This window comes from Passer domesticus, chromosome 2, assembly GCF_036417665.1.
Source record: "Passer domesticus isolate bPasDom1 chromosome 2, bPasDom1.hap1, whole genome shotgun sequence".
In the NCBI taxonomy this organism is placed as follows: Eukaryota; Metazoa; Chordata; class Aves; order Passeriformes; family Passeridae; genus Passer; species Passer domesticus.
In genome coordinates this window covers 86,682,351-86,694,479 of record NC_087475.1, presented here as the reverse complement: position 1 = coordinate 86,694,479, position 12,129 = coordinate 86,682,351, and the positions used below count along the sequence as shown (strand labels likewise).

The 12,129-nt window shown below is 41.1% G+C and overlaps 1 protein-coding gene across 2 annotated transcripts; it reads right to left on the bottom strand.

Moving 5' to 3' along the window:
• Window positions 1-858: 858 nt before the first annotated feature.
• Window positions 859-12,079, bottom strand: ALG8 (ALG8 alpha-1,3-glucosyltransferase). 2 transcript variants are annotated; one of them, XM_064409736.1, is made up of 13 exons: window positions 11,971-12,079; window positions 11,039-11,117; window positions 9,520-9,713; window positions 7,990-8,099; window positions 6,558-6,625; window positions 5,917-6,043; window positions 5,243-5,346; window positions 4,996-5,120; window positions 4,579-4,676; window positions 3,997-4,102; window positions 3,207-3,304; window positions 2,727-2,799; window positions 859-1,479 (listed from the first exon to the last, which is right to left on the bottom strand). In XM_064409736.1, the coding sequence occupies exons 1-13, from the start codon at window positions 12,048-12,050 to the stop codon at window positions 1,248-1,250; spliced, it is 1,494 nt and encodes a 497-aa protein (XP_064265806.1). In that variant the 5' UTR covers window positions 12,051-12,079; the 3' UTR covers window positions 859-1,247. The 2 variants fall into 2 exon arrangements, with proteins under 2 accessions (XP_064265806.1, XP_064265805.1); XM_064409735.1 differs by having other exon boundaries at window positions 3,997-4,136; window positions 4,579-4,718; window positions 5,000-5,120.
• Window positions 12,080-12,129: the final 50 nt, after the last annotated feature.

Genomic DNA, 12,129 nt, shown 5'->3' with positions numbered 1-12,129 from the left:
AAAGCAGAAACTATGAGAAAATAATGAAAACCAAAGTGAGAATGTCTTGAATATGAACTCACTGGCAGTGAATACTTTAAATGTACAAAGTATTTGGTTACAGAAACAACCACAGTGATTAATCTACCTGTTGCCCTAATAAAAGCCACTATTTTAAACATCCCAAATATTCAAAGAACTCAAAAAGCATAACTATCCCCTTGGCTATCCTTGAGGAAGGGGTCCCATATTTCAGCTAACATAGAGGAAAGTTCAAAAACTACTGTCAAAAATAGTAATAGTAGTAATAAAAAAATCCATCCTTCTCTCCTCCCAGTTTTGTGTCAGCACTGGAGTCCAAACCAGACCCCAACATCAGAGCAACATCTTCTAGGGATGGTTATGATGGTTTAAAAGGTATAACTATTTACTGCAGAAATAACTGCTATCCTTTGTTTTCTGCCTCTGTGGAATCATGTTCCTCAATCTACCTTTTCCTTAAGTCATTACAGGAACTATGGACACTTGATCTTTTGTTAGAGTTGTAGAATTTTAAATGAATTACAAATACAGCTAAGGCAGCCACATTATCTGGTACGTTTAATAGCCTTAGAATACTTCTTCATTTGAGTAGCATGCCTCAGTTTGGTCATCTGATCTACAAAAAAAGAGCCACTAGAAGAACATGAAAACCTATCTGCAAGGTATCTGTGAAACAAGGAGATCAACAGGACATGGACAGACTGAAATTTGATATTTGAGTGTGCAAGAGTTTGACAAAGCACCTTAGGACAAGTTTCCAGCTACACACTACATCCTTAGTTGTGCGGGTGTCCCTCAAAAGCAGGGTTTAGACAGGAGCAGAAATAACGCAAGAAATGCTCCAACAAAAAATACCAAGTTTTTAATTTACAAATTCCACAGAACACAGTTACAACGCTCTCCTACACAGCAATCATCCCTTGTAATTTGCCACAGCAACTTCTATCCAAATACAAACCATAATGGGAAAATCAGACAGGTTTCAATCAGGACAGAAGTCTGGACCTTGTTAAGCTTCACAGTTTACCCACAGCCCTCGCTGTCACTGTGACAGTGCTTCTGATCAGAGGTATCCTCGTTGGACAGTACAGGAGTGCTGGAAGAGCTCTCGTGTGGCGATGGCACACGTGCACTGTGTCCTATCTTGGATGGCCTTGTGACAACCCCTCACCGTGCCAGGAATCTCCTCCAAGGGGTATCCTGGGACTGGTCTCAGCACTGTGGCTTTACTCGGCCTTTTGTCTGACAGGAATTCTCTCAGTCAAGACAGAGACGTAGAGTTTCAGCCAAGCGTATGTGATTCCCAGAGCACAGTACACAGAGGTCAGTAACAGGGGGACAAAAGGGAAGTGCTGTTTCCAGGGGGTCAGGGGAAATATGATTTCACAGAAGATCTCCAAGGGCACTAGTTGGATGAGGTAGATTGTTTCAAGCCAGTTAAGTAGAGCTTTCTCTCTCCTGTCAGAGAAATTAAAGAAGAGGTAGTGTTAAAATATATGTTAACTAAAAATAACTATTATGTTTTTCAGCTACCCCAGTCAAAGAGAATTTCCCATTAGATCACCATAATGGTTTAAATAACAAGTTAAAGAGTTTGAGAAGGAAAAAACCAGTGTGATAACCAAGAGTACAGCTCAATGTCCTTATCAAGTTCCAGGATGCCTTGGAAGCCTAAGGAGAAATCTCATCAATTGCTCTACTTCACTTTACTCTGTTTCAGTGAACAACTGAACAGCCCTTCATACAAAGACTCGTTCCACCAAAGCTGTTTTACAACAAAAGACTGGAAATGTCAGATTTTTTAACCTCTTCCCCCGAGCTGTCTGTAGGATGGACTTTTCTGTGAGCTATCTCTCTTGCAAAGGACACTGATGGCAGGAGTTTACTGCAGGTAGTAAAGGGAATTTCATGTTTTGGCAAGTTAAAAACAATAAACTTTCAAAAGCTCCCTCTCTTAACAAAAACTAAGCTCTAATGGAGTTTTTTAGCTAGCACTCTTGAGACAGAATGACTGAATTCTTAAATAAAGAAAATCACCTACAAAAGCAGGTACCTGAGGTACTGCATACATGTTTACAGTACTTCATTATAGCTCGGGTTTGCCCTGAAAAGTTTGGGAAAGAGGGAAGTGGGAACTGCAGGGGTTGTAAGGATAAGCACTATCTTTGGCCAAGTGGTAAGAGATCCACAGGCTTCAAAACTACACAGGGTGACTTTGGCAATTCTATGTTCTGCCAACCAAATACTTGCAGTTTTGTTGACAAATTACAGCTTGCAAACAAATGTTATTTACAACCTGTCCCTCCCACACATTAAAATACTAACTAATACTGCAAAAATCCACAGTACAAGAAAATAAACCATCTGCAGACAATCACTGTCGTAAATGCTAGAATACAGAATTAAATCCTCAGAGGTTACAGCACCACAGCTCCATGCTTTAACAAAGCATGAGGCAGGTGGGGATCCACAGCCTCCTGGGACTAACTGGGCAGCTATCACAATAACCAGGACGTGCTGCAATAATCCTAATTTAAGCACTGCCTTCTGAGAACAGAGGCAGCAGCATCTTTTGACTAGTAACACCTTAATTTGACTCTTCAGCATCAGTTTTCTGTGCTGCTTGTCCCTTATGACAATGGCTGTTCCCAACACCAGAAGAAATGCTGTTGTTCCTGACACTGAGATCAAATTTCTTTAATTACCTGAACAGAGATTTCAATGAAGAGAAGCTATAAACAGTAAACAGCAGCATAAGCAGTATTTTAATTGGAAGTTCTGGAAAACAAAGAACATTATGTACTTTTAAAATTAATTATAAAAAACTTTTGCCATATATATATATATTGTAGTATTTTTAAATCTTACTAGTCACATTTGCATTATCTGGCTTTATTTTCTCCAGACCTACATGTTTTACTGCTTAGGATACCTAAAAATAAGCATAAACATTTACTAAAGCAAATGCCAAGCATTTGCAATGCACTTACTTCAATTATCTATAAACATACTGAACACATAAATTATAATTACTATTTGAGATAGCACTACAAATAAGATTTTCCTTTTCTAAAGAAAACACAAACAACTGGGAAGTGACTAAAGCCAAAATGACAACCAAATCAAGACTATTGAGCTCTATGTTGCAAACTGTATAAAAATTAACTAATAGAAGAACATTTTACCTGGTGTTGTGAACAACAATGGAAAAAGTGAGAAATGCCCTGTTGTTGCCAGAATCAAGTAGATGCCAGCGTCCTTGGCTCTCTGAATAGACAATAAGCTAAAAATGGCAATAAATTGTTATGTTTTTGTGTTTTAGCAAAGAAACCAAACTTCAGCAGAACACACTACAATTGACTGAAGACTCAAGAACAAGTCAAAGAGTTTCACAGTACCCCATCCCTGCTAACACTGCACCTGTGATGAAGTCTCCTGCTTCCAAACCATGTGGCCTCACAGATAAAAACACAGGGGAAAAAAATCAACCAGGAAACCCTCTCTCAGAAAACCACACACCCACTGAACAAAACTATCAGCAAGGCCCAGCAGAAAACAAGAGCTTAAACACCACAAATTATCTGAGGAAAGAAAATATTTAGTGATGAAAAAGTTTGCAGCAATACTGGTTAGGCAGTTTATGAACTACAGCTTCAGTTCTACCCTAGGCAGGCATGAAGCTCTTTTGGTAGAAACTGTGTATTGCTCTGGTCAAACACAGTGCAGAAGATCTCTTTCCTCAGCTGGCTCCTGAGCAATCTATCCAGCATTTCAAAATATGAACCACAGCACCTATCAAGGTTTGAACTGTGCCCGAAATTAATTTAAGTGCACTACACTGTTACAGCTTAAGGCATTCTATAAAAGAGTTCCTCTTCTGAAATACTCTGAAAATAAAGTGATTCCCTTTGAGGATTCCTCAACAAGTAGCTGCAGGTCCAGTTTGGCCAACTACTCTGTACCAAATTGGCTTACCTTAAAGGCAGAATAGCAAGGAGTATTGCTTTCTCATGCACGTGCCAGCCAAACATGAAGGAGCTCAATGCACAGAGAACAAGGCACTGTAGAAAGCCTCGGGGCCCTTGAGGTTTAAACCAAAGACAGAAAACAGAGGGCTAGAAACAACAGGCAAAAACAGGACTTCAGTGAAAAGTCTGGCAATCCTGAAGACAAGCCATTGTCCAAAGAGATTTGTCAATGCTACTAAACACCACTGCACCCAGGTTGTGCTTGTGTGGCACAAGTGTTATATTGCACTGGACGAAATGAATCCATTTGGATGTAGAAGTAGCGACTGAAGGATTTTTGTTGAACTATCAGGAGGGAAAAGCAGACTGAAAGACTGCTTACTCCCAAATAGCCAACTCCCTGCTATTTGTACTGTATGCAAAAATTGTCTGCCAATCTAAGCCACTAAACACATTTTGTCAGTCACTACATATTAGTAACAATGTATCTGTTGCCCCAGAATTAAAATTCATATGAGGTGCATACTATCAATTAAAACCTACTAGAGACAAGACACAAAAATTTTCAAAAAATATTAGTTGTTCTTACCAATATAGCTATGAAAGTAAAGATTAATGTTGCCAGTGGAGTCACTGAAGGGAGGACAGTGTGCTGAAACTCTTGAACCAGCCCTCCTGTCATGGAGGCTTTAGGGATTTTTGTACCATCAAGCAAATTGCACTTCAACCCTAAAAACAAAACATAAAAAAGTACAAACTGATAAATCCTAATAAAGAAAATGAAGTAGCTGAACTAAGTACATGGCCAAATTTTTTTCTTTTTTTGAAGTATGGCAGAGGGAAGTGATTGATCTCTGACCTATTGACGATGCACTGGATTATGTGGACAACCACACGATTTATGGCAATCTGAAAACATAATTTACTGCCTACATATCAAATGGGGAAGAATAAAATCCAGAGAGCTCTATCTGCAAACAGGCACCAAAAAGCAAGATTAACATACTGACCAAGAACTGTCAGTGCTTTATCCATGGCATTATACAAAGCCCAGAAGTTAGGGGCCCAATAGGCATGGCAGAGACCTCGCTTGAAAGGGAAGAGCCGTGAAATGACTTGAGGCAGCTGACCCTACAGAAAACAAGACCAAAAGAAGTGGCCACTTTAGATGAGACATGGTTCATACAACACAATTTTTATGACAAAATTCTCTAACTGTTCAGGGGAATAACATGTGAAAAAGGGGTTATTACCAATACTAGGAAGGGTCCCAGTGAAAGAGCAGAAACAAGACAGACAATCAGTCCCAGAAGAGTTACATGAAGAAAGCTGAAACTTCTCCACTTCAGGGATCCATCTACAAGAAACAAAGATTAAGGAAACAGCTGCTGTGAGAAGTGGGAAAGGAGACAAAGCACTCCTCACTGACAAGGAATTGCTAGCACCTATCTAAAGGGGCACACAGCTTTTTAATGTCAATATATTCAGTTACTTCCTTCAACAGCTGGCATTTCTTTTGCCCACATTGCAGCTCCTGCATTACACAAGGTTTCAGTATTTTCCAAATTTAATTTCCCTGTTCACATGAGGAGGCATGTTTCAGTGCTAAAACGTGGGGAGACGCTCAAAGAAAGTCTTTGAAATAGTTTCTAATACTGTCTAATTGTTCCATACCCAGAATAATTCCTATGGCTTCCAAGTGACACCTGCAGCTTGTTTATGTTGACTTTTCTTAACAAAGAGCTCTTAAAGGAACAGGAATTCTACAAAACAGATTTATTTCAAAGATCCTAACAATTCTGCTCTCAAGAAGAATTTTTGTTTGAGCCATTTTGTTCCAATTCTATCTGCAGGTCTTGACTGCTCCCCTAGTTCCAGTGAATAACACAATTCCCCCTGAAAGCCAGTGAGGAAGACCCCATCTTACCTGCATTATTTGCAGTAAAACAGTAGGACCGTAACAAATAAACACCATATGCTGGGGCCACATACACGTAGATGTGTTTGAAATGCAGAAGAACAGCAAAAATAAGAGCACCCTCCAAATACCTTTTCTGAAAGAAAGCAAAACAAAACATAAGCTTTTCTCTTTGCAGTCACTTTTACTGTTTTACTCCTAAGGTGATGGGACATTTGTTATAAGTATTAAAAAGAGTATTTACTTCAAATTACGAATTCAGTAGTGTTATATGTAACAGGTATGGATATGGGAACTATCCTGTCACACAATCACCTCTTCACAGCTTCAGAAGTATGTTTTCTAAGGACTGGTGATTTGGAAGAAGATATAAAGGCCAAGAAATGATGCCGCTGGGCCCCAGTGTTATTCAGGGGTAACACTGAACATAGCTTTCTTATGAGGAACTGCAATGCTGCAGCATCAGCAAGAATTATTGTGAGTTTCAAGTTTTTCTCTTCCCCACAAACTCAAAAAATAATTACACATCCAGCTTCACACGGCTCAACATGAAGCCACTACCATTGCCCACAACACGAGCAGCCCCATGAATTGAATTAATGCACCCAAAATACACATGGCAACAAACAGACAAGAGTCACTTGGTTTACCTGACACAGCCGAGCAACAGAAAGAAGCATCAGCCCAAAGAGGAAGCCATTGTACTGGAAGTGAATATCTGAACTTGAGTCAAGGAATAAAGCAATCTTTCTTTACTGCTGTGTTCTGGAGGAGACTCAAAGTTTTGAGGAATAAATTCAAATGAAAATAGAATTTAAATCAAGAAAGTAACCTTAAATTCATTGCACACAGACACAACTAATTATTTAACCTCACCTCTAAGTACCATCAGATACAAATTACACTAATGCTGGCATATCACCTTGATGAAATGAAACACAACAATCTACATATGTATTGTGCAAATTTTGTAATATAAAACAAAAAAGGTTAAATCTCCACTTTAATTTTAAAGTTATTAGTTTCTGCCACACATTGGTTAATGCATGGTGACAACAGCCCTCACTTTTCTACCACTTCTAAGTATGCAATATACACAAGAACTATGACAGAAAATTAAGTCTTTCCTTTAAATGCACACTGTGCTAAGACTGATTTGCAGGAACTGTAATTTCCACAGTTATTTTTATATAGGATATGGACCTGTTGGAGGGCATTCAGAGAAAGCCAGGAAAATGCTCAGAGGGCTGGAGCACCTCTGCTATGGAGACAGGCTGAGACAGCTGGGGTTATTTCAGCCTGAAAAAGAGAAGATGCTGAGGAGAACATGTAGCTCCTTTAGAAGGTGCTCCAAGAGAGTTGGATAGGGACTTTTGACAAGGGCATGGGAAAGGGGGAATGGTTTTAAACTAAAAGAAGAGAGATTTAGATTGGATATGAGGAAGAAATTCTTTATTATGAGGGTGATGAGTGATTGACACAGGTTGCCCAGAGAAGCTGTGGATGCCCCATTCCTGGAAGTGTTCAAGGTCAGGCTGAATGAGGCTTTGAGCAACCTGGTCTAATGGAAGATGTCCCTGCCTAAGGCAGGGGGTTGGAACTAAATGATCTTTAAGGTCCCGTCCAAACCAAACCACTCTACAATTCCATTATTCTTCTTTAGAAAGTCTTCCTAATTCCCATATAAAGTTAAACCAATTGAATACACTCTGAATCTTAAAACACTTTGAAGATTTTCCTTGCCACAGGACAAACTTGGAACCACACCCAGAACACAGAGCCACTCTGCTAATACTCCAGTAGGTGTGCAGAGGAGGAACAGCTAGCAGAACAGGCACATTGCTGCCAGACTGGTTGGTCCTCCTCCACTCCTGGCAAATCAGACCAAGGACTGACTAACTTCCATTTTGCCAAATAGTAATTCTAATGAAAACAAAGTTATTTAACTAATCCCAGAAACAAATCCAGCAGTGCTACTTGCTATGACAGCAATAATAATATAGGATTATGCCACACACTGTAAGAGGTTGGTAAAAAACCATGAACAAACCATGAACAACCCACAACAGTTTGAAAGGATACGATCCACAATTAACAACCCAAAATTCCACAAGAGCAGAACGGCAAGAATAAACGTTGGTTTTTCCAGGATATCCTTTGCAGCTCGTTTTCCATTTATACATCTGCAGCACCTAAACAAGAGCAGAAGAAACAGAAGCTTTAGTTCAAACATACAAGCAAAAACATTGTTGGTTATAAGAGTTAAGAGCTGCACTTACTCTGAAGTTTGCCACTTGACCAGGATGCAAGGCAACAATAAAATTCTTGCTAAATTCATCAAAAGCAGACAGTATCATGAACAAAGTTTAGTAAAAAAAGGATTTTCAATTTCAATAGCTGTGGTGTGTTCCACATGCTAAAGCTTACATTAGATAACAGCCTCAGGTTCAAGTCTCCCATTCAGTAAGTGTAAAGCTGTCACAGCCTGCTTGCCATCACGAGCATTGTATTGCTGCTTTTGGAAACAGCACAGGGAGTTGTATTTAACATCCTCAGCTGGACATGGACCCCTCCCTGGCTACCCCTGCCCCCTGCCATATTATGAGTTATTTCTGTTGGTTAAAAACAACTTATTACTTCTCAGTGTGAAGCAATATGGTTCATATGACTTCTGAAAGCAGTCTTAAACACATTAAAAAGTTACAGATCATCTGTGTTGAAATACTATTAGTGCAACCTCCATGCCATGAGCAGAACACCTTCCACTAGACTGGGTTGCTCAAATCCCCATCCAACCTGGCCTTGAATTTTTCCAGGCAGAGGGCATATACCACCTCTTTTGGCAAAATGACTCTGAGCCTTCAGCCTCACATTTATACATCTGTGAGTCAAAACAGTAAAAGAAATCACAATGCAAAGCTAGCTAGCATAAAGTAAGTAAATAAAGGAGCTTAGGCACGGCTCCAATCAGAGAATTTCCTACCCAGGTTTTGAGCAGAAAGAATAAGATGATGAAAGATGTTATAGCCAAATCATTAATGTAGGCAGTGTATTTCTCAGAACACCCCCCCCCCCCACTCTACTCTTTAGGGATAAGATAAGTAATTCTCCATAAAGTCAGGCCACACTGAAAGCATCCAATCCTAACTACATCAGACTTGGAATAATCAGTTTATCATCAAAAACACTGGAGCAACTTTGCATATTTTATGACACTGCCATTTTGTGACAGATTTCCTTTATGCTTCTAGAAGAACAGAGTAATAAGAAAAACAAGAGGAAAAACTTGTTCTGAGCACACCAGCTGTCCTGCAACTCCTACAAAATGAGTCCAGTGACAGAAGCAAACCCAAGTATAACACATGAAACAGCAGCTGGTGTCCAAGTGCCTGCAAATCCATAACGTGTAATACAACTGCATCTCTAAGAACTACACCTTATCTTGTGTTTAGCAGCGTATTCCAAGATTCTCCTTGAACAGGTTCAAGCAACTCTGGCATATCCCTTCCTTTGCAAGCTTATTTGCACAAATAGTTACTTGTTGTGTCTACAGAACAAGCCTACATATGAAACACTACCCACTGTCCCTAAAATCAGAACATTAAGACTTACTCATGAACTGCGTATATGAAGAGGGTGTCTGTAAAGATGACAGAAAGCCTTTGGAAGAAGATGGTTGCACGACTGGCATAATTCAAGTTCTCAACAACCAACATCTGGGGGTCAAAGTACTTGGCAATGTGAGAGAGTACATATTCAAACCAAGCAAAAAATGGTGGATAATCCAGGGTCCATTCCGAGGTTGCCTAAAGACAAAATAAGATTAAATAGTTGATAACAAATCATGCTGTTTGCAGTCCTTCAGATACAGCTCACTGCAGCAAACCAGCTAATGCATTTTCTCTCAGTACCCTCTATGTAACTTAAACCACTCCACAATCAGCAGCCAGCTCTGTGGTGCTTTCAGCTGCTCTCCCGCAGTACTGGTAGAGATGTGACATCTCCTCATTAGCAGAAAAAGATTACAGAGCATCTTGTGCACCTGCACGTAACCAGTATGTAACTGTTTGTTATCTATAAATCTATTACAGTAGTAGGGCCGTTACTACAAAGTCTCAGTAAAATAGCTCAGAGCCAATATTAGTCCATAATGGAGTGATCACCAACACAATCAGCCTTGCTCCAGCCTCAGAATTACTTTTACTCATCAGTTAGCAAGTCTTAACTCTCAGAACCATACCAAGATCAAATGGCATTACATGGTCTCTTCCCATAAGGACAGTCGTTATGCCCTGACCAGGAATTAACTCCTTGGCCGTGGAAATAGGAGAAGAAGAGGCATGAACAGAGAAGGTTGGGATGGGGTATATTTTTCAGTGAGCATATTCCCAAATGCTTATGCTGTATTGATGAAAGGCATCCTATGTTCTGGCACAGGGTTAATGCTGGCATTATAAAAATTTCTTTGTCAAACAGTCCTTGGATCAGTCCTACAAAGTTCTGACCTGTACAAATCATTTACTCCTAGATGCTTATGTGGAGTACGAGACACTACAGTATCTATCTATCTATCTATCTATCTATCTATCTATCTATCTATCTATCTCTGTACTCCAGCAGATACCAAGGGACAGACTGAAAGCCAATTAGGTAGGCTGAGTCTATGACAAACCCAAAGGTGATTTGTCTGGATAAAAATCAATGCATGGTACTAGCACACCAGCAGAGGCTGAAAACTTGAATACAGCAATTGATTTCATAATGGAAAGATGTATATACCCATTAGCATGACTCACTCTTTATTCTGGTAACTGTGTAGCACCAATGAGAAGAGCACAGACACCAGCAATTTAAGAGTAGGATGCAACCTGCTCTGGTGCTACACAGCCTTTCCAATAAGCCAAGTGCCTTAATTGTTTTTCCCATTTTGCCTTCGTAAGTACTTACAGATGCCCCAGCTAATTTTCATTTCTTAGCTAAAGGCTACACAAGGCCAGCAAATTGTGACTGGCATCTTTTTGTCCCACTATATGACAGTCAGCAGCCATCCCTTCCAGCAGTCACAAGGTCTGTCCTAGCCAATGTGCTTGTAATTCATACACAGCTAAAACCACCCCAAACATGTCCTTACCTCATAGTACCACTGAGAGAGGGGCAAGCTGTGGGTGATGGCAAGCCAGTTCCTATGGACTTCAAAATCTGTGGAGTAACTACAGGTGTATGTTAAGTCACACACATGCATGCAGTAAGAAGGGAAAAAAATCAGAGCACATCACCACATGCAGATAAGGAAACCTCTATTTATCAGTCCTAGGATGCTACTGCGATCAAGTAACTGAAACAATAAAAACGATGCTGCTTAAGAATTAATGCTTTGTGTAAAAGATGTATCATAGAATGGTCTGGGTTGGGAGAGACCCTAAAAACCATCTCCTTCCAACCCCCCTGCCACGGGCAGGGACACCTTCCACTACACCAGGTTTCTCAAAGCCCCATCCAGCCTGGCCTAGGACACTTCCAGGGATGGAGTATGCACAGATTCTCTGGGCAGGCTGTGCCAGTCACCAACCTCACAGTAAGGATTTTTCTCCTGACGTCTGATCTAAATCTCCCATTTTATTTACTTTAAAAACCAGTCCTCTTTGTCCCATGACTGACCATGTAAAAAGTCACTAATACAGGTGCTTATAGGGCAAAAACTATTTACAGCTTGGCTTTTCGGACAATTAATACGAAATTCCAAGTTCTAACTGAAACTTAGCAGCAACTTGCTAGGGTTTTTTCCCAGTATAAAAACTTAAAATTACAAAACATTAATGTTTCAGCACACTTTCGGCCTTCCCGAAGAGCAGCCATCCGGAACGGGCCAGCAGGGCTTCCAAAGAGGAAAGGAAAGCTGTGCCACGCGGCGGAGGCAGCGCCGCCTCGCTTCCCTCACGAACCCGGGAGTCACAGGGACCTTCGGGGCCTCCTCAGGACCGCGACCCACGCTGCCCTGCGCCACCCGCCCCCGACCCGACCCGTCCCCGTGCGGTGCGGTGCGGTGCGCAGGGAGCTCCTTACTAGGCGGGGATCAGGAGGCACTTGAGGAAGGACACGCCGAGCGCCAGCGCGCGGAACCAGCCGCGGCCGCCCGCCGCCATGGCGCGCGCCCCCCGCCCTGCGCATGCGCCGGCGCCCGCCCGCGCCGGTTTGAAGCGCGCGCGCCCGCCGCGCTTGGGG

Coding starts and splice junctions, on each gene's coding strand:
- ALG8 (XM_064409735.1), bottom strand. CDS start 12,050: ATGGCGGCGGGCGGCCGCGGCTGGTTCCGCGCGCTGGCGCTCGGCGTG. Junction 6,044..6,557: donor CTGTTGCTCGGCTGTGTCAG/GTAAACCAAGTG, acceptor GCTTTCTTTCAG/AAAAGGTATTTGGAGGGTGC. Junction 2,800..3,206: donor ATTGTTGTTCACAACACCAG/GTAAAATGTTCT, acceptor TTTGTTTTCCAG/AACTTCCAATTAAAATACTG.